At 41.0% G+C, this 22,214-nt stretch overlaps 1 protein-coding gene across 1 annotated transcript in view; it reads right to left on the bottom strand.

Annotated features, from left to right (window-relative positions):
• The window catches only part of PAPPA2 (pappalysin 2), a 294,324-nt gene that overhangs the window by 26,268 nt on the left and 245,842 nt on the right, over nt 1-22,214 (bottom strand). Inside the window, exon 21 of the mRNA XM_043923373.1 lies at nt 15,996-16,067. Within this exon, the coding sequence (XP_043779308.1) occupies nt 15,996-16,067 (72 nt within the window). The remainder of the gene's footprint in view (nt 1-15,995; nt 16,068-22,214) is intronic.

Below are 22,214 nucleotides of genomic sequence, written 5' to 3'. Positions count from 1 at the left end.
AATCCTAGCCATTGGGGGGAGCAGCAAGCTTTTAGACTGAGAAATGGTATGAAGCTCATATTAAAAAAAAGAGCTAGATGAATTTGTTTTTTCATGTGTTGGAATTTGGAGCCCTAGATTCTGTAGCTAAGCTTGGAGAGGTGGGAAGATGCTTCCCATGCATGAAGTATTGTACATTCCTGGGTTAGAACATGTTTTCTTTGGGGGTTGTTGTGGTTTCTTTCTTTTTTCTCTTTTCTTTCCTTTTTATTTTTTTCCAGCTTTGGAAGCATCTAATGTTTGCAATAACAACAACAAAAATATGAGGCTGGCCCAGTATGAATCAGGAGACAATCTGGACTTGCAGTGGATGTAAGGGGTGGGAGGTGGAGGGAGGAAAGAAGAAAGGAAAAACAGTTGCCAGGAGCTTAACAGAAGAAAATGCCACGCACGACACATGGCTGGCACCGTGGGCAGCAACATCTGGTCTAGATAAGGACCCCCCGTGTGTGCTGCTCAGTGTGCACGTGTGTGTGCATGTGCATGTGTAAGGAAACACCCAGGCTCTGGGCTTCAGGAAGCCTGCTCGTGGCTCCAGGCTCACTAGTCTGAAATGCTACCCTCCGTGGCGGCCTCTCACCGTGAGCTAGATCTGCAGCCAACTTATTCTTGCGAAGTATGTTGCAGGCTAGAATGGGCTGTGGAAAACAAGCCCGAGAAAAGCCACAAGGGCCTCCTGACCCATTTGAATCTTTCTCCTGCCAAGTCCTCATTACTGATCTTAAATAGGAAGGAAAACAATGTATAAGGCTGAAGAGGCTATGGAGAATCCACTGGGGAAAAAGGGCTTACTTAGGATCACTGGGCTAGAGGTGTCAGACAGGAAAGATGTAATGAGTCTATTTTCAAATTAGTGCATGGTTTGGGGTGGTTTTTTTCTGTTGTTGTTTTGCTTCATTGTTGTTGTTGTTGGGCATTCAAAGGCTCGTTTTCTCTCTTATTCTTGTTACTCTGTGCAATGAAATAGAGGGAAAATAAGGTGGAGGCTTTATATCCCTTATGGATAATGAGCACCTTCTCAAGGCAAGTGTCTAAGGAAATTTACCCCTAGCTGATAGGCTGAAGCTGGTATGCTGCCAGCAAGACTCAGATCTGAGCTGTTTTTAGCCCTTTAAATAAGGTTATGGTGCCCAAGTGGAGTGCCTACACCTGGAAAGGTAGATGGAAAGAGACACAAAAACCTAGCTCAAAGCTGCAGGCCTGAAAAAAAAAAAATCAGACTGAGTTGAAAGGAGGTAAGCGGAGGTTCTGCTTCTACTTATTGACTCCTGCTGAAGCTTTCTACGTTCACCTCACGGCAGACATTTGGCTTCCTCAGCCAGGACCTCCAGTGCGCAGAACGCAGCGTGAGTCACCTGTCTCCGCTGCCATGCTTCAGCCTGGTCTTGCTTCAGATGACTTCTCATACAGGGATGATAATAATGAGGATAGTCTTGTACATGTGTGTAGCACCTGAGTGTCAGTCAATGCTTTCATAAACATCAGAGAGCCAAAAAAAAATTCGAAGTCAACCCAGGGAGATGTTATTTTCCCATAGGAGAGAAATGACTTTGTTTGAGATCACATAGCCAAGGAGAAGAAAAGCAATCCATGGAACCAAGCTTTCTCTATCCATGGCACAAACAGCCTTCAAAGAGTTGAAGGGAATCTAAATGTCATCACTCACCTCCCAAGTCCCAAGACAGAGCCATGCTAACTACAGGCTTCTCTCAACAAAAAAAGAGTATCCAGTAAAAAAGAGTCTTAAAGGAGTCATAAAACTCAGGGTCTCTTGGCAACCTTTTTATTCTTCACAAGTTAGCAAAATTTTCCTTTTCCCCATAGTAATCAAGTTTCTTCTCCAGGTCTTTACCCGACCGCCAATCTCCTTCCCAATATGTAGCCGCCCTTAATTCCTACCTCATTCATCCACTCAAGCCATATTTATTGAACATTTACCCTGTGCCAATCACTGTACCCCTGTACTAAGCACTTGAGGTTTATCAGTGAATAAAATAAACAGAAAACCCTTCCCTGTAGAGCTTACATCCCAATGAGGAATATTGATGTTAAATGTAACAAATAAAGAAGGCTGAGTGCTGAAGAATTGAGGCTTTCGAACTGTGGCGCTTGAGAAAACTCCTGAGAGTCCCTTGGACAGCAAGGAGATCAAACCAATCAACTCTAAAGGAAATCAACCTTGAATATTCATTAGAAGGACTGATGCTGAGGCTCCAATACTTTGGCCACCTGATGCATAGAGCTGACTCATTGGAAAAGACCCTGACGCTGGGAAAGACTGAGGCAGGAGGAGAAGCGGATGATAGAGAACAAGATGGTCAGATGGTATCACTGACTCAATGGACATAAGTTTGAGGAAACTCCAGGAGATAGTGAAGGGCAGGGAAGCCTGGCATGCTGCAGTCCATGAGGTTGAAAAGAGTCAGACATGACTTAGTGAATGAACAACATAACAAATAATTCTTTAGTGAATTAGAAAATAACAGCCCTATTAAAAAAAAAAAATAGGACAATGTAAGGGAGTACTCCCTGGGCTTCCCTGATGGCTCAGATCGTAAAGAGTCTGCCTGCAGTACAGGAGACCTGGGTTCAATCCCTGGGTCAGGGAGATCCCCTAGAAAAGGAAATGGCAACCCACTCCAGTATTCTTGCCTGGAAAATCCCATGGACAAAGGAGCCTGGCAGGCTACAGCCCATGGGGTTGCAAAGAGTAGGACACGACTGAATGACTTCACAAGGACGTGCTCTGGAGCTTCCCTGGTAGGTCAGCTGATAAAGAATCTGCCTGCAATGCAGGAGACCCCAATTTGATTTCTGGGTCAGGAAGATCCCCTGGGGAAGGAATAGGCTACTCACTCCAGAATTTATTGGCTTCCCTGGTGGCTCAGAAGGTAAAGAATCCACCTGCAAAGCAGGAGACCTGGGTTTGATCCCTGGGTTGGGAAGAACCCTTGGAGAAGGGCATGGCAACCCACTCCAGTATTCTTGCCTGGAGAATCTCCATGGACAGAGGATCCTGGAGGGCTGTAGTCCATGGGGTCGCAGAGTCGGACACGACTGAGCGACTATGCACAGCACAGCAAGGGAGTGCTCTAGGGTGAGGGATGGGCAGAGGAGGAGAGAAGGACAGTTGTCATTTACAATCAAATGATCAGAGAAGGGAAATTTGGAGGGCTGTGTACACCATAGCGAAGCCTCTGGATTTTACCCTGAATGAACTGAGGAATCCTAGGAGGGTTTTGGCGGAAAAGTCCTTTACGTTGCATACATTTTAACAGGCCCCTTTGGCTGCTGTGTTGGGAATAAAAAGTGCTGAAACAGGGGTAGGAGTGAGACCAGTCTGGAGGCTGTTGTGGGAATCCAGGTAGTAGAGGATGATAGCTCAAACCAGAGAGGCAGCAGATGAGATGGTGAAAAGCGACTGAACTGTGGATGGATTTTCAAGGCAGAACTAGTGGACTGAACTGATGAATTGGATGTGGAGAAATGAGAGAGGGGGATTAAGATGACAGAAAGGACTTGGTCCTGAGCAACAGGCCATCAACTAAGATGGGAAACTGCACAGAGAAATGGTCAACTGTTGCATATGAACTCCTTGAATTCTTAAATTCTGTTTTCTACTCTACTAAGCAATGGAAAAATAGTACCATATTTACATATTTACTGCCATATCAGTAAACAAGGGTGTCAGAGTCTACTGCAGCCTACCAATATGAGCCAGTGAAGAACTCAGGAAAGGGAAGAATACCTGCCATCTAGCAGCCATTAGACTACAGCCACTCCCTGGGGTGGTGAGTCCCAAGGAACCTAGGATGTTCTAAAAACACAGGATACTGGCCCCAGATAGCTGAGGTGCCTATCAAAGGAATGACTTCAATGAGCCCAGACTCTTGCATCTTCCAATACATAGAAAAGCATTAAATTCCTTGTCTGGGGTTATCTGGTTTTCTTTAATTAACAATAATCTTTTGATGTTCAGACTACCTACCCTTTATTTTTTTTTTTCAAAATTTCTATATAACCGGGCTCCTCCCCCAATCTCAGAGCAGTTTTTCAAGGTTACTTGAGATGCTGTCTCTTGGGCTTGAAGTTCTAAAAGTCCCCACAGAATAAAACATAACTCTCAACTTTTAGGCTGTGAATATTTTTTAAGTCGGCACTATAAACTTTGTCTTCAGTCATTGTTCCTTCCTTCCCATCTGACTCAGAGCCAACAGTGTTTGTAATCCCTTCTATCCTCTCTTTATCTTGGGTGTCCAGACTTTTAACCAGTTTATTATCCACAGATAATAAATATATTAAAGTTTCATTCATATCAAAAGTCTTTCCATAAACACTGTTTTCCACTTAAGTTACTGTTCATCTCACTCCTTGTACTGGCCAACTTTTGGAAACAATATTTTTGTTTGCTGCATCCACGTTCTTATCTATTTCTCGACCTACTTCCCTCTCTCCCGTTCCACTGTTACCACTGTGTCTGGGATTACAGTGAGTGCTGAAATCATAAGCTTAACTGTCTCTTGTCAATATTCAATTCATCTGTCTGCTCTTTAGCATTTCACACCATTTACCATCTCTCTCCTCTTCTATGGTTTTCCTATTAATACAACCATTCTCTCCTGTATTTCTTTCTACTTTTCTAATCTTTCTCTATTTCTTTGACTAGCTTTACTTCCTCTGTTCTTCCCTGTATTACTTCCCTCCTCCCACGCCTTTTATCTCCACCTCTCCCCATTTACATTTCTGGCATGATCTTATTCCCTCACCTACCTTTAATTATCATCCATATTTCCCTCATTTCTCATGTCACCAACTGAGGCTGTGTGACTGAATTCTAGACTTTTTATTTCCAACTCTACTAAACTCACTCCATCGAAAGCCAAGCTCATTATCTTCTCCTACAAGCCTGCTTCTTTTTCTTAACAGAGGTGAATGGCATCCACTATTCATCCAAGCACCAGGGAGTCATATAGAGATTTTCTTCTTCCCCATTGGCTGGGATTTTACAATCGATCTCATATCTTAAAAGGAAAGCCCTCAGTCATGACTTCTTTCCATCCTTACTTAGTGGGGCTGAGTCTGGGTTCTATGAAGGTATTGTCTTTTAACCATTCTACTTATCACCTGTCTCTTCTGCAAGGGCTTCATCTTCAACAATTTTTCTACCTCATCTGATTTCGCAACTTTCTCAAGATGCTCTCCAATACCATTGGAATAAAGTTGATCGCCCATGTATGGCAACATTCAAGTCACTTCTTCATCTAGCCTAAGCCCCATCAGCCTCATCTGTAGTCTTCACAGGGCTCTCCAAACATTCCCTGTGTTTCAAATCCCTGTTCCTTGTGCACATAGCATCCTCTCTGCCCAGAGAGGTTTCAACTTGAACACCAACTAATAAAACCATTAAATCCTACAAGAGTGCCACTTTGCTCTGAAATCTTCCCCAAATTGTATGTCCCACACCCATCCTCTGCCTGTTCAGTAAGTAAACACAGTATCTTTCCTCTATTCCCAAAGAACTTTGAAAATGTGCCTCCCTCAAGTCAGAGTGGATTACCAGGAGACAGGAGTTTCATCTTGATTCCTTTAATATCCCAGGAGTCATAGACTATACATGGACAGTAAATGTATGTTCTGTGAATGAGTGCTTCTTTATCTAAACCTGCACTTTCAAGAGTTGAGCACCTTGAAGAGATTTCTTCTTGGCTCTAGGTTAAAATAAGAAATTAGAAGAGACAATAGAGGGAAAAATACCAAAATAAGAAACATCGTCTCTATCAAGTGCCCTGTTTTCTTCTATATCAGCATAAACCCTGTTGAAGGGAATAGTGAGGAGTAACAGTATACTGATCACCGCATATCAATTACATTTCAGACTTAGTGCTGGTAAAACATATGAGTTGAATTTGTTTTTTACATCTGCTCCTTCTGGAAGCCCCCTAATATGGGAATAAAGGAGTAAAGAAGATGTGAAATCGCAAGAGAAAAGAGGACAGGCAAGACCATGACAGCCAATGGAGAATCCAACAAAGTTTAAGAAAGTGGAAAGTGCATGAATGAGTAGTAACTGACAGAGCAGATCTGAGAAAACAGAAACCTAAATGCCTGAAATGCACAGAATACCCAGAAAAACTCAAGAATTAGGAGTGTCAAGTACCTCTGCAGGCAGCTGTAGAGGTGAGGGTTTGTGTCTGTGTCTGTGAGCGAAAGAGAGAGAACAAGAGAGTGTGTCTGAGAGCTCAAACCCCACCTCTTATGTTAAGCAGCCAGTACGTAATGCCACAAATGAAAAGAAAAATCAAGATTGGCAGTACAAGCATTATTAAACAGATACATGTGTGTGCATATATATATATATACACACAGACATATACATGGGCTTCCCATTGGTGGCTTAGTGGTAAAGAATCCGCCTGCAATGCACGAGACACAAGAGATGAGCATTTGGTCCCTGGGTCAGGAAGATCCCCTGGAGAAGCAAATGGCAACCCACTCCAGTATTCTTGCCTGGAAAATCCCATGGACAGAAAAGCCTGATGAGTTACAGTCTACAGAGTCACAAACAATTGGACATAACTGAAGTGACTGAGCATGCATTCATGCATGCATAGATATAGATGTTTATAGACATAATTTCCTGATGAAATTAAAGAATTAAAGAAGAGAAGCAAAAAAGACATGAAAGAGTTGTCTCTGTCAAGGGAGGCTGAGGTTAGCCAGAGAGCGGCAGACACTGCCAGTTTTCCCAAAAAACCCAGAGGTGCTAACTGGTTTTTTATACTAGGTACATGTATTACTTTGATAGAATTAAAATGAAATTTAAAAATATTACATGAAAATATGGCTAATAAGGGCAGAGCTGAGATTTAAACCCATTAATGGTCAGGAAGATCCCCAGGAGAAGGGCTAGGCTACCCATTCCAGTATTCTTGGGTTTCCCTTGTGGCTCAGCTGGTAAAGAATCTGCCTGCAATGCAGGAGACCTGGGTTCGATCCCTGGGTTGGGGAGATCCCCTGGAGAAAGGAAGGGCTATCTACTCCAGTATTCTGGCCTGGAGAATTCCGTGGACTATATAGTCCATGGGGTCACAAAGAGTGAGACATGACTTTCACTTTCACTTTCTGAAATGTGTATCCTTTCTGCTATGCACACTATTTGCTCTAATTTGCCAATAATTGCAATCATATTGGGACTGTTACCCTTTTATTGTTCACTATGTCATTATAGGGTTAATCACAACAAACTCATAAACATACACAACCACATACACATACATGTATATAGGTATACATATGTACTTCATATAAGGGCTTCCTAGATGGTGCTAGCAGTAAAGAACCTGTCTGCCAATGCAGGAGACATAAGAGACGTGAATTTGATCCCTGGGTCAGGAAGATCTCCTAGAGGAGGGCATGGCAACCCACTCAGAATTCTTGCCTGAAGAGTCCCTTGGACAGAAGAGCTTGGTGGGCTACAGTTCATAGGTCACAATGAGCTGGACATAACTGGAGTGACTTAGCATACACACACACATGTACTTCATATGTTTTAAAAAATTAAGTATGAGACTTGAACAACCTTTTATCATTCAGTTGCTACCAAAAGCAAGTATTTAGTGAAATAATTTCACTTAAAGGAATATCTATTTTAGTAGGATAAATTAGAAATGACTCAAATTATATGAATCTTCTGAAAGAGCTTGTCAATATGACTATTCAACAAAGGGTATGCAAATGACCATGAAGGTAAATGGTAAACGAATCAACATTTTATGAACTTTAAGAACAGTCTCAGTGAACATATTTGAGTCATGCTTAGATTGCATTTAAAATATATTTTAGGAGCACAGTGAGAAATGAAATCTTCCCTGTTATATCAGTAAACAAGGATGTCACAGTTCAGTTCAGTTGCTCAGTCGTGTCTGACTCTTTGTAACCCCATGGACTGCAGCACACCAGGCTTCCCTGTCCATCAACAACTCCCGGAGATTGCTCAAACTCATGTCCATTGAGTCAGTGATGCCATCCAACCGTCTCATCCTCTGTTGTCCCCTTCTCCCGCCTTCAATCTTTCCCTGCATCAGGGTCTTTTCCAATGAGTCAGTTCTTCACATCAGGTGGCCAAAGCATTGGAGTTTCAGCTTCAGCATCAATCCTTCCAGTGAATATTCAGGACTGATTTCCTTCAGGATTGACTGGTTTGATCTTGCAGTCCAAGGAACTCTCAAGAGTGTTCTCCAACAGCACAGTTCAAAAGCATCAATTACCAGTTACCAGTTATCAGAATCACAGTTACCAGTGATTGTAGCCCTCCACTGTGAGCGGTGAACCCTGAGGGAATTCAGAAAGGAGAAAAATACCTGCCATCTTTGACTACACTAAAGCCTTTGACTGTGTAGATCACAACAAGCTGTGGAAAATTCTTCAAGAGATGGGAATACCAGACCACCTTACCTGCCTCCTGAGAAATCTGTATGCAGGTCAAGAAGCAACAGTTAGAACTGGACATGTAGAAATGAACTGGTTCCAAATTGGGAAAGGAGTATGTCAAGGCTGTATATTGTCACCCTGATTATTTAACTTCTATGCAGAGTATATCATGTGAAATGCCGGGCTGGATGAAGCACAAGCTGGAATCAAGATTGCCAGGAAAAATATCAATAACCTCAGATATGCAGATGATACTACCCTTATGGCAGAAAGTGAAGAAGAACTAAAGAGCATCTTGATGAAAGTGAAAGAGCAGAGTGAAAAAGCTTGCTTAAAACGATCAGGATGGGGAATACGTGTAAATCTATGGCTGATTCTTATCAATGTATGACAAAACCCACTGAAATGTTGTGAAGTAATTAGCCTCCAACTAATAAAAAACAAAAAAACAAAAAAAAACTCAACATTCAAAAAACTAAGATCATGACATCCATTCCAATCACTTCATGGCAAAAAATGGGGAAACAATGGAATTAATGTCAGACTTTATTTTCTTGGGCTCTAAAATCACTGCAGATGGTGACTGCAGCTATGAAATCAAAAGACACTTGATCCTTGGAAGGAAAGTTATGACCAACCTAGATAGCATATTAAAAATCAGAGACATTACTTTGCCAACAAAGGTCCAGTCAAAGCTATGGTTTTTCCAGTAGTTGTGTATGGATGTGAGAGTTGGACAATAAAGCTGAGCACTGAAGAATTAATGCTTTTGAACTGTGGTGTTGGAGAAGACTGAGAGTCCCTTGGACAGCAAGGAGATCAAACCAGTCAATCCTGAGGAAATCAGTCCTGAATGTTCATTGGAAGGATTGGTGCTGAAGCTGAAACTCCAATGCTTTGGCCACCTGATGTGAAGAACTGACTCATTGGAAAAGACCCTGATGCAGGGAAAGATTGAAGGCAGGAGAAGGGGACAACAGAGGATGAGATGGTTGGATGGCATCACTGACTCAATGGATATGAGTTTGAGCAATCTCCGGGAGTTGTTGATGGACAGGGAAGCCTGGCGTGCTGTAGTCCATGGGGTCACAGAGAGTCAGACATGACTAAGGGAAAACACAGGACACTGGTCCCAGATCCCTGAGGTGCATATCAAAGGAATGGCTTCAGTGAGCCCAGACTCTTGCATCTCCCCATACATAGAAAAGCTCTAAGTTCCTTGGTTTGGGTTATCTGGTTGTCTTCAACGTACCAAAAAAAAAAAAAAAAAAAAAATTAAAAACTTTTGACATTCAAGCTACCTGTCCTTTGTTGCAGAGCTTCTATATAACCTGGTTTCTCCCTTTGCCTCCTCGGAGCAGCTCTATCAGGGTTATTTGAGATCTGCCTCCCAGGCTTGAAGTTCTAAAAATTTCCACAGAATAAAACATAACTCTGAACTTTTAGGTTGTGTGTGTTTTTTCAGTCGATAACCATTAGAAATCTTAGTGGAGAAAGGCCTTACCAGAAGAGGAAAGGGATAGAGTTATTTATGGATAGAATCAGATTTTATTTGCTCACTGCTAATTCTTATAATCTCAGCAGAATGATTAGAAAGCACCTGGACAGATTAAAGAACCTGTAGTATTTCCATAATGTTATTTTTACAGGCAAGTAATATTTCAATTATCTGCAAATCTGGATTACAAATGAAGACTCAAAAGAGCAGAACAATAAGGGAAAGCACAGAGTAAATCAGAAAATGGGTGTGGTTGGATGAGAAAAAGGGAAAGCCTATGTCACAAAAGGAATTAACAGAGGAAGAAAGTGGCCCACCCAGGAAGCTGGAGAAGACAAAAGGAGCAAAATGTAGAAAGCCCATCAGGCTGTCACAGCCTGGTTCTGAAGGAGACTTAGACCAACATAAATTCTCATGAATGTTGCTAATCTAGAGAAGGTTTTACAATTTGCATGGTCGTGCGTTTAATGTTTCTTTCTTTTTTTTTTTTTTTGTTTTTGCTTTTGGAAAGCAGAGTGGGGAAAACACAATGGTTTTAGTTTTCAATATGAAAACCTAGTCCTAATTAACATTTGAAGTCCAATTTTCAGAGATTTCAGCTGGAGGGTCTAAAGTCAAGCCCTGGACCCAAAGGAGACTCTGGACAAACTTAAAGCCATGCCCAGATCTCCAGCCCGGTGCAGAGATTGCACAAAACTGGCAGAGACATTCACAAATAAATCTCAAGGGGACTGGAGTTTGGCAGCCAGTGAGCCTGGAAGACAGTGCCAATGTAAGCTAATTTTCATTTTTTCTCTGGATTTTAGCACGTCTAACACATATTTAGATTTAGATTTGTGTGAACCCACACAATTCCTACCAGAAGTGGAGTAGCTGTCCTCATTATTGGCTGCTAGGTCATTATTATTTCCACCCTAATTAACTCCTTTCCACTCAGATACTGAAGAACTTGGCAAGAATGTAAAAGAAAAGTAAGCTCATATGATTTGTCTTCTGAGAAGCAAGGGAGGGGTTGATTACTATGTCTGATTTGTAAACAGCTAAAACATGGCAAAGAGAAGTTTAATTGTTGGCTGTTATTTAAATGACAAAATATCAATGAGAAGGAAATAAAGAGAAGTTAAACAACTTTGCAATCACACAGTGCCTACAGTGATAAAGTTTGGGTTGGAACATTTGGTTTTCTGAATACAGGTATCCTCGAAAAGACTCACTTTTCTCTTTTTAATAAGGAATTTATAAAGACATACTCAGGTGATTTTCTTTCTTTCTTTCTTTTTTTTTCTTAGAAAGATCAGTAGCAATTCCATGAGTTCACACTTCAAAGATCAAGTTTTGGGCATGTATTAAAAAAAAAAATGTGTGACTATCTAGTGATGAAAAAGGCATTACTAAAGCACAGTAATAGAGATAAACCATACAGATAGAAAGGATAAAAGTTCAAGAAAAGAATGGCTGAACAGGGGTTACTATGGGGCCGAGTGAAGGCTTGTATTTATAAACCTTAGTCCAAAAGGACCACACATCAGGTAGAAGCCCATAACAATCACTCATTTCTTGGGTATTTATCACATGCAGGCTAACCTGTGACCCTCTCCCACCCCATCCCTGATCATCCCATTCAGATCTGCACCCAAGTATAAAGCACATCTCCTTAAAGGGGCACTATAGTCTGACTCTAGCTGCTCTCTACCCCTCTGGGCTTAAAGTTTGGGAAAGAAGAAAAGGTGCAATAAAAACTTGATATTCATGCCATTATTTCTACACCATGTAATATATATAGGCCCCCACATCCTAGAGGTACAGCCGGAAACGACAATGCCCATGAGCGATCCTGAAGCACATTGACACAGCTGACAGGGCTATCATCTGGAATACAAATAACAAAAGAAAGGAAGAGAGAAGGCCAAGACAACACAGAAGAAAGAATCTAAGGAATGGCAGAGCAGATGGAATGAATTAGTGATGGAAGCATTGTTGATATCAGCTACCAAATGTGTAAAAACAATACAACTGCCCACCTACATTTAAGTAAATGCAGCCAGTGAATAAGAAATCAAGGCTAACCAAGAAGGCCACAAATCTGAACTGGAGTTCTTTAAGAGAAAGACTCATGGGTATAATCAAGATCAAAATGTATACAGAAGGGAAAAGTCCCCAGTAACAAGAGAGATTTGCAGTTATTTCTGAAAAATCAGCATGATCTACATTCTTCTGGGGCCACTTTGAAGGCCCAAATGACACCCGGCCCTGGGTCCATCTCCATTGTTTACTGAACCTGGTATCTGACCAACAAGTTTAAAAGATAAATTCTATCCATCTAATTGTAAAACTGAGGAAACAATTCAGAAAAATTAATGTACTTGTCCAAGAAACATGTACCAAGTGATGAAACTGAGGTTGAAGCCCGTCTCCAGACCCCTGACAGCCTCCTTTGGCTCCTCCAGGCTGCCCTCGTTGCAAGGCTTTCTGATTCTAAGCATCACAGCGTTGTATTCTCTCCTTATTCTTCTACTCCTTCCCTACCTTTCCCTCCACTGTGCTACTCTTCAGAAAACTGACACTATCATTCTCAATTTGAGACTCTCAAAGTCAAAGTCTACTCTCTCTGCTTGCCTGTAAAGGGGAAGAAGCAGGAGTCATTGAAGAATTAGGCCTGTGCTTTTCAAGGGAATAACACACATCCTGTCACTAGGAGCTCACAGATTGTTGGAAGGACAGACCTGTCATATAATCTTGAAATAATGTGATAAGTGAGATGACAGGCATTTACAAGGGTATGTATAAGAATTTATAGGAGAAACAGTAGCATGCCCAGGGAAACTTACTTGAAATATCCCCAAAACTCTTAAAAGTTTTCTACAGTTTATCAGAAGCCTCTAGAACATCATTCAACCATGGCCATCTTCAGTATATAATAATATTCATAAGACTATAGACTGGGTGTATGAACTGTTTCTTGAGTCTTAATATTTATATATTGTTTCAATAAGATCCCATCCTTACACATTGATGTATATTGCTCCTTAGCCAATACTGCAACAAATATGTTACATTACATGCAACTTACCCAGCACCTTAAAATCAGTTATTTCACTTGATTCTCACAGAAGTTTTGAGACAAAGCCAGACACATACTGTACGCAGTTAACAAAGGTAGACTCAGAATTTGAACCTAATTCTTCTGACATCATTCTGTTTCTGTCCTCCTGCACGGCTCCCTTTCTGCCAACAAAGAAAGAGCACAACTCTACAAGAACTTGCAAAAGGTTGAAGAAAGACTATCAGAAATTGTAAGCCAAAATGGGTGCTACTGGGAAGCACAATGAACTTGCAAGAGATACATGCTCAAAGAAAAAGTAGAGCCAACATGTAGGTCAGTGGACACTCAATGTTAATTATCCTACAGGAAGTAAGTTAGTCATTTCTATCCAAAAGGAGGCTGGAGGTGTGGCCTTTATTTCCTTTGCATTCCCTAGAGAACAAGATGCTCTTAATTTAAGTGGAACCTAGGACTGTATATTTTGCTAGAATTCATGAATATGACTTTTGGGAAGGAAAGAAGAAAAAGAAGGAAGGAAGGGAGGGAGGGAGGGAAGCAGGAAGGGAAAAAAAGACAGAAGGTAACACTTATATGACCCGATAGTATTATGTGTTCATGGATGCAGTGACAACTCACTTCAATTATCACCCCACAAAATGAGGAAAACCCTCCCCCCTACAATGGGTCAGGAAGGTCCCCTGAAAAAGGGATAGGCTACCCACTCCAGTATTCTTGGGCTTCCTTGGTGGCTCAGATGGTAAAGAATCTGCTTGCAATGTGGGACACCTGGGTTCAATCCTTGAATTGGGAAGATCCCCTGGAGAAGGAAATGGCAACCCACTCCAGTACTCTTGCCTGGAAGATCCCATGGACGGAGGAACCTTGTAGGTTACAGTCCATAGGGTCACAAAGAGTCGGACACGACTGAGCAACTTCAGTCAGTTATATATGCATAATTATAATTTATTTAATTTTTGTACAGCAAAAACCAAGACAACATTGAAAAGCAATTTTCCTCCAATTAAAAAATAAATTAAAAAGTAATTAAAAGAATAAAGAATAAAAAACACAGATTGATGGGTCCCACCCCCAGAGCCTCTGATTCAATAAGTCTGGGATGCGGCCTGAGAATATGTACTTTTAACATGTTCCTAGATGATGCCAATTGTGCTGGTCTATGGGTCACACTTTGAGAACCCCTGGAGTGGGGGTACCAACAGGTGTGTGGTGGTCAGTTCTCAGCTGTGCATGATAGCAGTTGGGCGGTGGGGGGTCATAAGAGGGAACACAGTTTTGTTCCTCATCACATCGGCAAAGGGGCTGAGAGAAGCCTGGGATGCTCTGGATACCAGAGCATGTGCTGGGTTCAGCGTGGAGGGAGGACAAATGGGGAAAGCTCTGTGTTGTAACCTTCTGGGAAACACCGACGCCAGCTCCAGGGCCTGCTGTCTACCCTCCCTCTTGCGATCATGCGTGGAAGCAGCAGAAGGGAATTCTCAGGATACCTTTGATCTCGTCCCAGAGTCTTCTGTTTGTTTATCTCCCTCCTTCCCTGGCCTCTTCTTCCCCCTTCTTACCCCCTTTCCCGGGGATGAGTCACTCCCCCTCCTCCCCACCCCACTGCCATCTGTTTTTCTAATGATGGCAGAAGATGAGCTGTTTTGTTGGCCGACACCGTAACAAAGCACGCTCCAAGCTAGCGTTTTTCCTGATGCGCTCTCCAGACGCTAGTTTACTGGTATCATTTCCCCACCCAGTTTTCTCTTTGTCTCAAACCCCACCCTTTTCCCCTCTTTGGCCTCACAGAGATCCCAGTTTCCCAGAATTAGATCAAGAGAAACAGAGATACAGAAGAATGGAGAGTTGGGTGTGTATGACGGGAGGGTGCTAAAGTCAAGGGCAGTTAAACAGCTCCCTCTGGCGTTTGAGGTGCAGCCAGAAGTAACATTGCTGCTAAGTGGCTGAATTACTTCCAGTGAGAGGTCTGGATAACAAAGGCTGTTGTGACTGAGACTAGAGGACTTGTATTTGTTACTGGCTATTCCCTGGGTGAAAGGACGTGTGTGTGTGTGTGTGTGTGTGTGTGTGTGTGTATCCATGTCAGGATTCCTTTGTCATGCTCTGTAAGCAAGGCTCTGCCTCATTCTTGACTCTTGCTTGTAATAACTTCTCTTAATCCAGTGAAGGAATTCACAGACCCCCAACTTCCCCACTGGGAGGGGGATGCCCCGTGTGAAGAAGTAAACAGGATTTCTTGAGTTGGTAAAGATCTAGTTTGGGTTAATCACCAGTGGACTACAGGTCCTCCTCAGAGGTTTCAAACTGAGATGCCTGCGTGACCCCGGCAGTTGATGTCAATGAGAGAAGCCCAGAAGGTAAGAAGCTACAGGGACTGCTGAACTGGAGGGCAGCGGCCCTTCTGGCGTTCTAGCTGCCACTCAGATCCAGTTAATTGTTGCCATGGTTGCCAGATATTCTTGTTTTTCAAGAGAAAAATCTTTGCACAAAGATTTTATATTTATTTTTATTTGGTGTATGTAAAATGTTACCTGAACACATATGAATTTTATGTGGAAATCCCAATTTTTAAGCTTTAGCAACTAAAACAAGATTGTTTTTAAGACACTGCCCTGGCCAAACCCCTGTCTGTGGGCCATCAAGCTACAAAAGTCTGATCTAACTAAGCTCCAGTGAGGCCCAGTTAGAGAATCCCCAAACCATAAATCATTCTAACTTGCTTTTAACTTTATTTTTTAGTTAGTCATTTAAAATGGAACCCTGGAGATTTTGCTTTTAAAAAAAAAAAGGCAAAATCAGAAATCCTAATATCTGTAAGTTGGGGATTATGGAGCTACATGTAAGAGATTGAACAGAGGACATTGGAGCGGAGAAAGGGCAAGATACTGAACCAGAAGGACTCAAATCCCTGTGAGCTGAGCAGAGCAGAGAGTGCTGGTCTGGGTTTGAGGGAGGGGGGCATCTTACCTCGCAGGACTGGATGCAGCGGATCAGGAGGGGGTCCGGGTGCCACTGACGCCTCCCAGTGCACACGATGCTCTGGAAAGGAAGAGGGAAAGACCAGAAAACCAAAGCTGAGACCCCACGTCAGTGAGAGGAGGGGCACATTCGGAGCTTACTCCATCAGCCCAACCCCCTCCCTGAGGAACGAGCCCCAGTCGGGCTGCATGAAGAGGTCAAAGGCAGCTGTCCGGTCCTTCCCTTGAAACTGCTAATCCAGCTGGATGGAGCCAAGGTAGAAACTCTTAGCGAAAGGAAGTTTCATCCTCTTCATTGTCTTCACCCTCCCAGAGCTATTAAAATTTCCAAAGTGGTGTCAGTGTGGTTAAAAAAAGCATCCTTGTGTTGAGGTTTGACAGAAAACAACAAAATTCTGTAAAGCAATTATCTTTCAATTAAAAAATAAATAAAAATTTAAAAAAAGCATCCTCAATACTAAAATAACTTTATTTTGGCTCTAGGCACAATATTGGTGCCACTTGTTTTGAAATTTTAAAAAATGTTGCAAGAAACTGTGAGATGGCTGTGTTGATCAGGAAGCACCATGGAGTTTTAAAGGCTGAGAAATAGAGCTTACGCATAAGAAAAGCCTTGAACTAAAAGTGGATCTCGGGAATCCTAGATCACTAGATGTGAGTGCCCAAGAGACTGGAGGCCAAACAGCACTCTCTGCAACTCTTCAGCATGATTTATCCCCTTCCTGTGAGAAATGAAAGAGGGTCTATGCACTGGACAAAGACGTTTAGTGTGAAACCACCAGTCTGGGCAAACTTCAGGAGATAGTGCAGGACAGGGAATCCTGGCGAGCTGCAGTCCATGGGGTCACAGAGTCAGACATGACTGAGTGACTGAACAACCTAACACTGGGACTCAAAATGGCACCAGCTTTAACTGGTGAGAGCGTAAAAATGTGTTCGTGTGTTCCTGTTAGAACACTGCTGACTCCCTCTAGTTCCCAATGGTCGTTTGCTAAGATGACTTTAAACAAACAGTAATCTGCTCTTTGTGAATAAAAGCAACTCATGTCCATGGAGGTTTTTTTTCTTCTAATTTTTGCATTTTACACTTTCAAAAGATATGCTTCAGGAAAAGAGAAAGTCCCATGAGAGGTTTCAAAGAGAAAGAGATTCTCTCTATAACTGGCTACTGATCCACCCATTTGCGGACCTTCATATGCACATCTTAAATTCAGTACAACAGAAATTCAGGGAAACCATAAGAAAAAAAAACGCACTGTGAGACATGAGTTTTACATTAAATAGCAATTACCTTTAGTAATTGAAAATTATACATTCTAGAATGCTAAGACTGCACAGCAATCAGATTGAAGACATTTTCATATATTAACCTGCAGGTATATGAATATATACCTCATAGTCAGTTATGAAAATGGGAATCTGCAGTGTTTTTCTGGAGTTATGTTACTATAAACTAAAAGTCCTCCTTCATAGTTTCCCAAGAGAGGAAATAAATACTATAAATCTTAAAAAAATCTTGATATTCAAAACCCTATACTGTAATAATGTAGAAGATGACTTTGCTTAATTTATCATTGTGCTAAAAAAAGAGAAGGATTATTAAACGTATACAGTCATAACTTGATATCCACAGGGGATTGGTTCCAGGACCCCCACAGATACCAAAATCCAAGGATGCTCAAGTCCCGTATATAAAATGACATACTATTTGCATATAACATCCTATGTATACTTTAAATCATCTCTGGATTACTTATAATACCTAAAACAATGTAGATTCTATGAAAATAGTTGCCTGAAAGCAGCAAATTCAAGGTTTTTTTTAAAACTTTCTGAATTTGTTCCCAATGTTTTATCATCAGATAATGGTAATGGCAAAACACAATAATTTGAACAGCAAATACATAGCAACTCTATTCCTTCTTGTTCATTGAATTCACTAAGGACCCCCAGGTCCCACCCTAGTCAGTCAGTCATTCGTATCAAATGTATCAGTAGCTTGGGGCCAGATTCCCCAGGGAACACGACAGAGCTGAAGATCCATCAGTCCTCTCGCTGCCTCAGAGAGCTCAGAGTCTATGGGTGAGGAGTTAGCTGGAAGTCCATCAGTTTCTCTACACAAAGGGAAACTCAGCCTTAGCATCCTTACATGATGTCTATAGCTAGAACTTGCCAGAACCCTCTGACTGGATCAGCTTCTCTTATGCCCTTCATACCTTCTACTCCATCCATCACCTTCATAAAGGCTGGAGCACTCATCTTCTAAACTGAAAAATTCTAAACATATTTTGCAAAGGAAAAAAAAAGGAAGGAAAAGAGTCCGTCTTTACTTTTAATTCTTTTTCTCCAGTGCTCTTTTCTCTTATTACTTCCAATTTATTTTTTACCTTTTTGTTTTTTTTTTTTTTTTGACTGTGCTGTGTGGCTTGTAGGATCTCAGTCCTCTGATCAAGGATTGAACCCAGGCTACGGCCTGGAATCCTAACCACGGAACTCCCCTACACCTTTGTATTTTTACGTACCTTAATTTTATTATTATGTGATATATGTTCATTGTATAAAATATACAAGGCATTAAAGGATACACATCTCCCTCCTACATCTGTTCTTCAACTACCCAATTTCTTCCATCCTATTTTTAGTTCTTTTTTGTATCATTACAGAGATAGTCTATGAATATACATATGTATATTAAATTATTTCCTCACACAGATTATAAAATACTGCAATTTTATTTAGTGCTTTATTTTATTATTGTTTGTCTGATTGTCTTACTTGATTTCACTTCATAATGTTTCTTGGTGTTCTGTTCATTTTATGGTATATGGGATCCTGCATTCTATTGATTGTATATTATTCCATTTCATGGATGTACCCTAGTTTAATCACACTCATATTAATAGATATTTAAGTTATTTTCAGTCTTTTGCTCTAACAAACAAGGCTTATGTATAAATCATTTCATACATGTGCAACCACATCTGTAGAATAAACTCATGATAGTGGAATTGACAATAACCATTTCAATGATTTTTAAAATATTCTATGATTCAGTCTTAAGACTAATTCAGAGTGGCAACCTCTTTAATCTCTGTAAAAACTGCATCCATTTCTGGTACTTGGGGCACATGCTTCCTAGACTGCAAACACTTGTGACTAGAGACTGTCTCCAACTCATAATCTTATCTCAGTGACTTAGAGAGAGACAATGTTTACTAAGTATTTGTCAGCCACTAAGTAGGATGGTATATTTTTAGGAGGTTTCTTTATCTTCTGGCCTATGAAAATCACTCATCTCATAAGAAAAGATCTGCATACAAAATTAATTGAATACTACTTACTAATTGAAACTGGTGGAAAATTTCAAATGTTTTCCAGGTCCTACATTTTATGTGCACATTTGTGGTGGTGAGCTGAAAGAGGGATGTGAAACAGGAGAGAAATTAGGGAGAAGCTGTCAGAGAAGAGCCAGCTCCTGGTGAGGTATGTTAAATTGACTCAACAAGAAGGCCATTATGCTAAGATGGCTCTGAATACCATGGTGGCCTGTGGAAGCAAACCGGAATCTAAGCCCATCAGTGCCTCAAGGTTATGAAATTGAAACCAAAGGACAACCAATTAGGCTTTAAGCAATAATCAATGATTTCCTTACTTCACATTTGCCTGTTCTCTATAATCAAATCTCTCCCCAACACCTCCTGGTGGAGTACTCCTAAACAGTTCCAGCTTGGATTGTCTAATTCAAATTGAGATTTGTTTCTATAAACTCTTAAAACCTTTAATAATATGCCTCAGTTTATCTTTTAACAGTTCAAAATGATTTTTTTACTTCCTGGAATATTTTTTGACAAATTATAATCCTACATATTATATTTGAAAAGTTATGGAGAATAATTGAAAAAATAACCTTATACTCTCTGCCCAGCTTTATCAAATTATAACATTTCACTTTATGTGCTTCCAGAGTTTAAGTCATTAGAGGTTCAGATAAAGTCCCCTATATGTGTCCCTCCAACATCGTTTTCCTTCCTTTCTCTCTACTGGTAACAACTATTCTGACATTTTAAATTATTATTTCTACACATTAGTATATGATTATGTAGTTGTTATACTATTAGCAAGCTACTTCTCAGATGAGTCAATTGTGAACAACTAAGTGCAAGGATTTGTTTTGAATTTTTCAAAAGGAAAAGATTCATGAGAAAACCAGTTTAAAGATTTTCTTTTGATTGAGCTACTTTAATTTTTTTAAAAATCAAGGGAAAAGAAGAGAAGAGAGGAAGGAAGAACAAAGGGAGAGCAGATGGGAGAGAAGAAAAGGGGGTAGAGAGAGGGAGAGGGAGGGAGAGAGAGAAAGAGACAGAGGAAAGGGAGGGAGGGAGAAGGGGAAGGGAAACTAGTTAAGGGTTATTCAGATGGTCATAGGGCTGTATGAAGGCTGTTGCCTGTTTAAATGTGTTGCTGAAAGTCACAAGACTGATGGTTAGCCAACATTAAGGTCTAACAAAAAATTGCTCAATTGTTTTTTTTATCAGGAATAGTTACTTAACAGAATGGGCAACTAATCACATCAGACCACAAAGTTCTGCTCCTACCCAGGTTTGTTATGATTTCCTTATCATCAATCCTATATATGTATGCAGCCCTAAATAACATACAGTGTTATTCTGAATATTTATTTGGACCATAGCACATTACCCTGCAATGGGCTTTCGGTTCCTCTTCCCTCATCTTCCAAGACCCCCTTGTCTGTTCTCCAGAGAAGGGGAAATTGATGCTTGAGACTTACTCAAGCAGAGAGGGAACAATTCCATGCTTAAAACAGATGAAAAAAGATCTTTGCATGACTCACATTGAAGGATTTGTTCTCTCATGGTGTATGGCAAGTGTCACTAGGGCAGTTACACATAATTGCACCTCTCAAGAGGACACTCGAGGTGGGGGGAGGGGAAGGATTAGGAGACAAGGGGACACCAGGAGGGTGATACCAAATAGTAGGGAGTTATGCCACTGAAGGGTACTGTCTTTTTTCTTCCTGCTTTTTTCTTCCTCTTAAAACTGTTTGGTTTTATTTGTTATTAATCCTTCTGGGACCAACTTGGGAAAACAAAGCCAGAAATTTTAAGATTTGTTTTGACTGAGCAATTCTGTCGATGAGCTGAGGAGTTGAGAGAGGAATTCCATGCAGTGTTGAGAATTTTTGCAAACCTAATGAGTGTAGCCCTCCAGGAAAATCTCATTAACTTGGACTTCCTAATTATGATATACTAAATTATGATATATTAAATAATTCCTAATTATGATATACTGGAAAAAAGTATCATCCAATCTGAGAGAACTGAATTTATGATACAAACCAATAGTGGAAATGAGATGTTGTGATGGATTCTTTTGTATTTCAGAAAGAAACATTAAAAAAAAATTCATTTACATGCAAATAATTGCCATACTATGTGTTTTTTAAAAAAAATCTCTCCATGAAATCTGGTTCTCAAAAGACCACTTCTTTATAAGGTAAGTCAAAATGCCAATTTTCCTATTTTAGAAAGGAAAGTCACAAGATATAATAAAACATTCTCTAGACACAGTGGTTAAGGACAATAATAAATTAATCTTATTATTTTTTGTCGCTCAAAATGGGTGGGAGCCATTCTCTTTTTCCAGCTCTTTGGTTTTGCACAGCAACTGCCTTCTGAGCAACAAGTGAAATGAATCTTGCATTGAGGAGGATGTCTAGAGATGAAGATAGGGCTTCTCAGGTAGCATGAGTGGGAGAGAACCTGCCTGCCAATGCAGGAGAGGTAAGAGATGCTGGTTCCATCCCTGGGTCAAGAAGATCCCCTGGAGGAGGACGTGGTAACCCACTCCAGTATTCTTGCCTGGAGAATCCCATGGACAGGGGAACCTGGTGGGCTACTGGTCTACAGGGTCGCAAAGGATCAGACTCGACTGAAGCAACTTGGCATGCACACATGGGGATGAAGGTGAGACATCATTCTTATCCCTAAGACTCTTACAGTTTGGTATTAGAGTGACAGAAAAGAGGAAGAAGAAGGGGAAACGAAGAAGATGAAAAGCAGGGATGAGAAAAGCACAAAGTGCTCTCAGGAGAAGTCCACGTGGAGCTCTTCCCATACCCTCAGCTCAGGCCCCCTAGGTATGAGCAGCTACATTGACTGCACAGCTAGCGGCTCCTGTCTGTCCCAGC

This window comes from Cervus elaphus, chromosome 14 (genome assembly GCF_910594005.1).
Source record: "Cervus elaphus chromosome 14, mCerEla1.1, whole genome shotgun sequence".
Taxonomy (NCBI): domain Eukaryota; kingdom Metazoa; phylum Chordata; class Mammalia; order Artiodactyla; family Cervidae; genus Cervus; species Cervus elaphus.
This window is presented reverse-complemented; position numbering and strand designations above follow the sequence as displayed.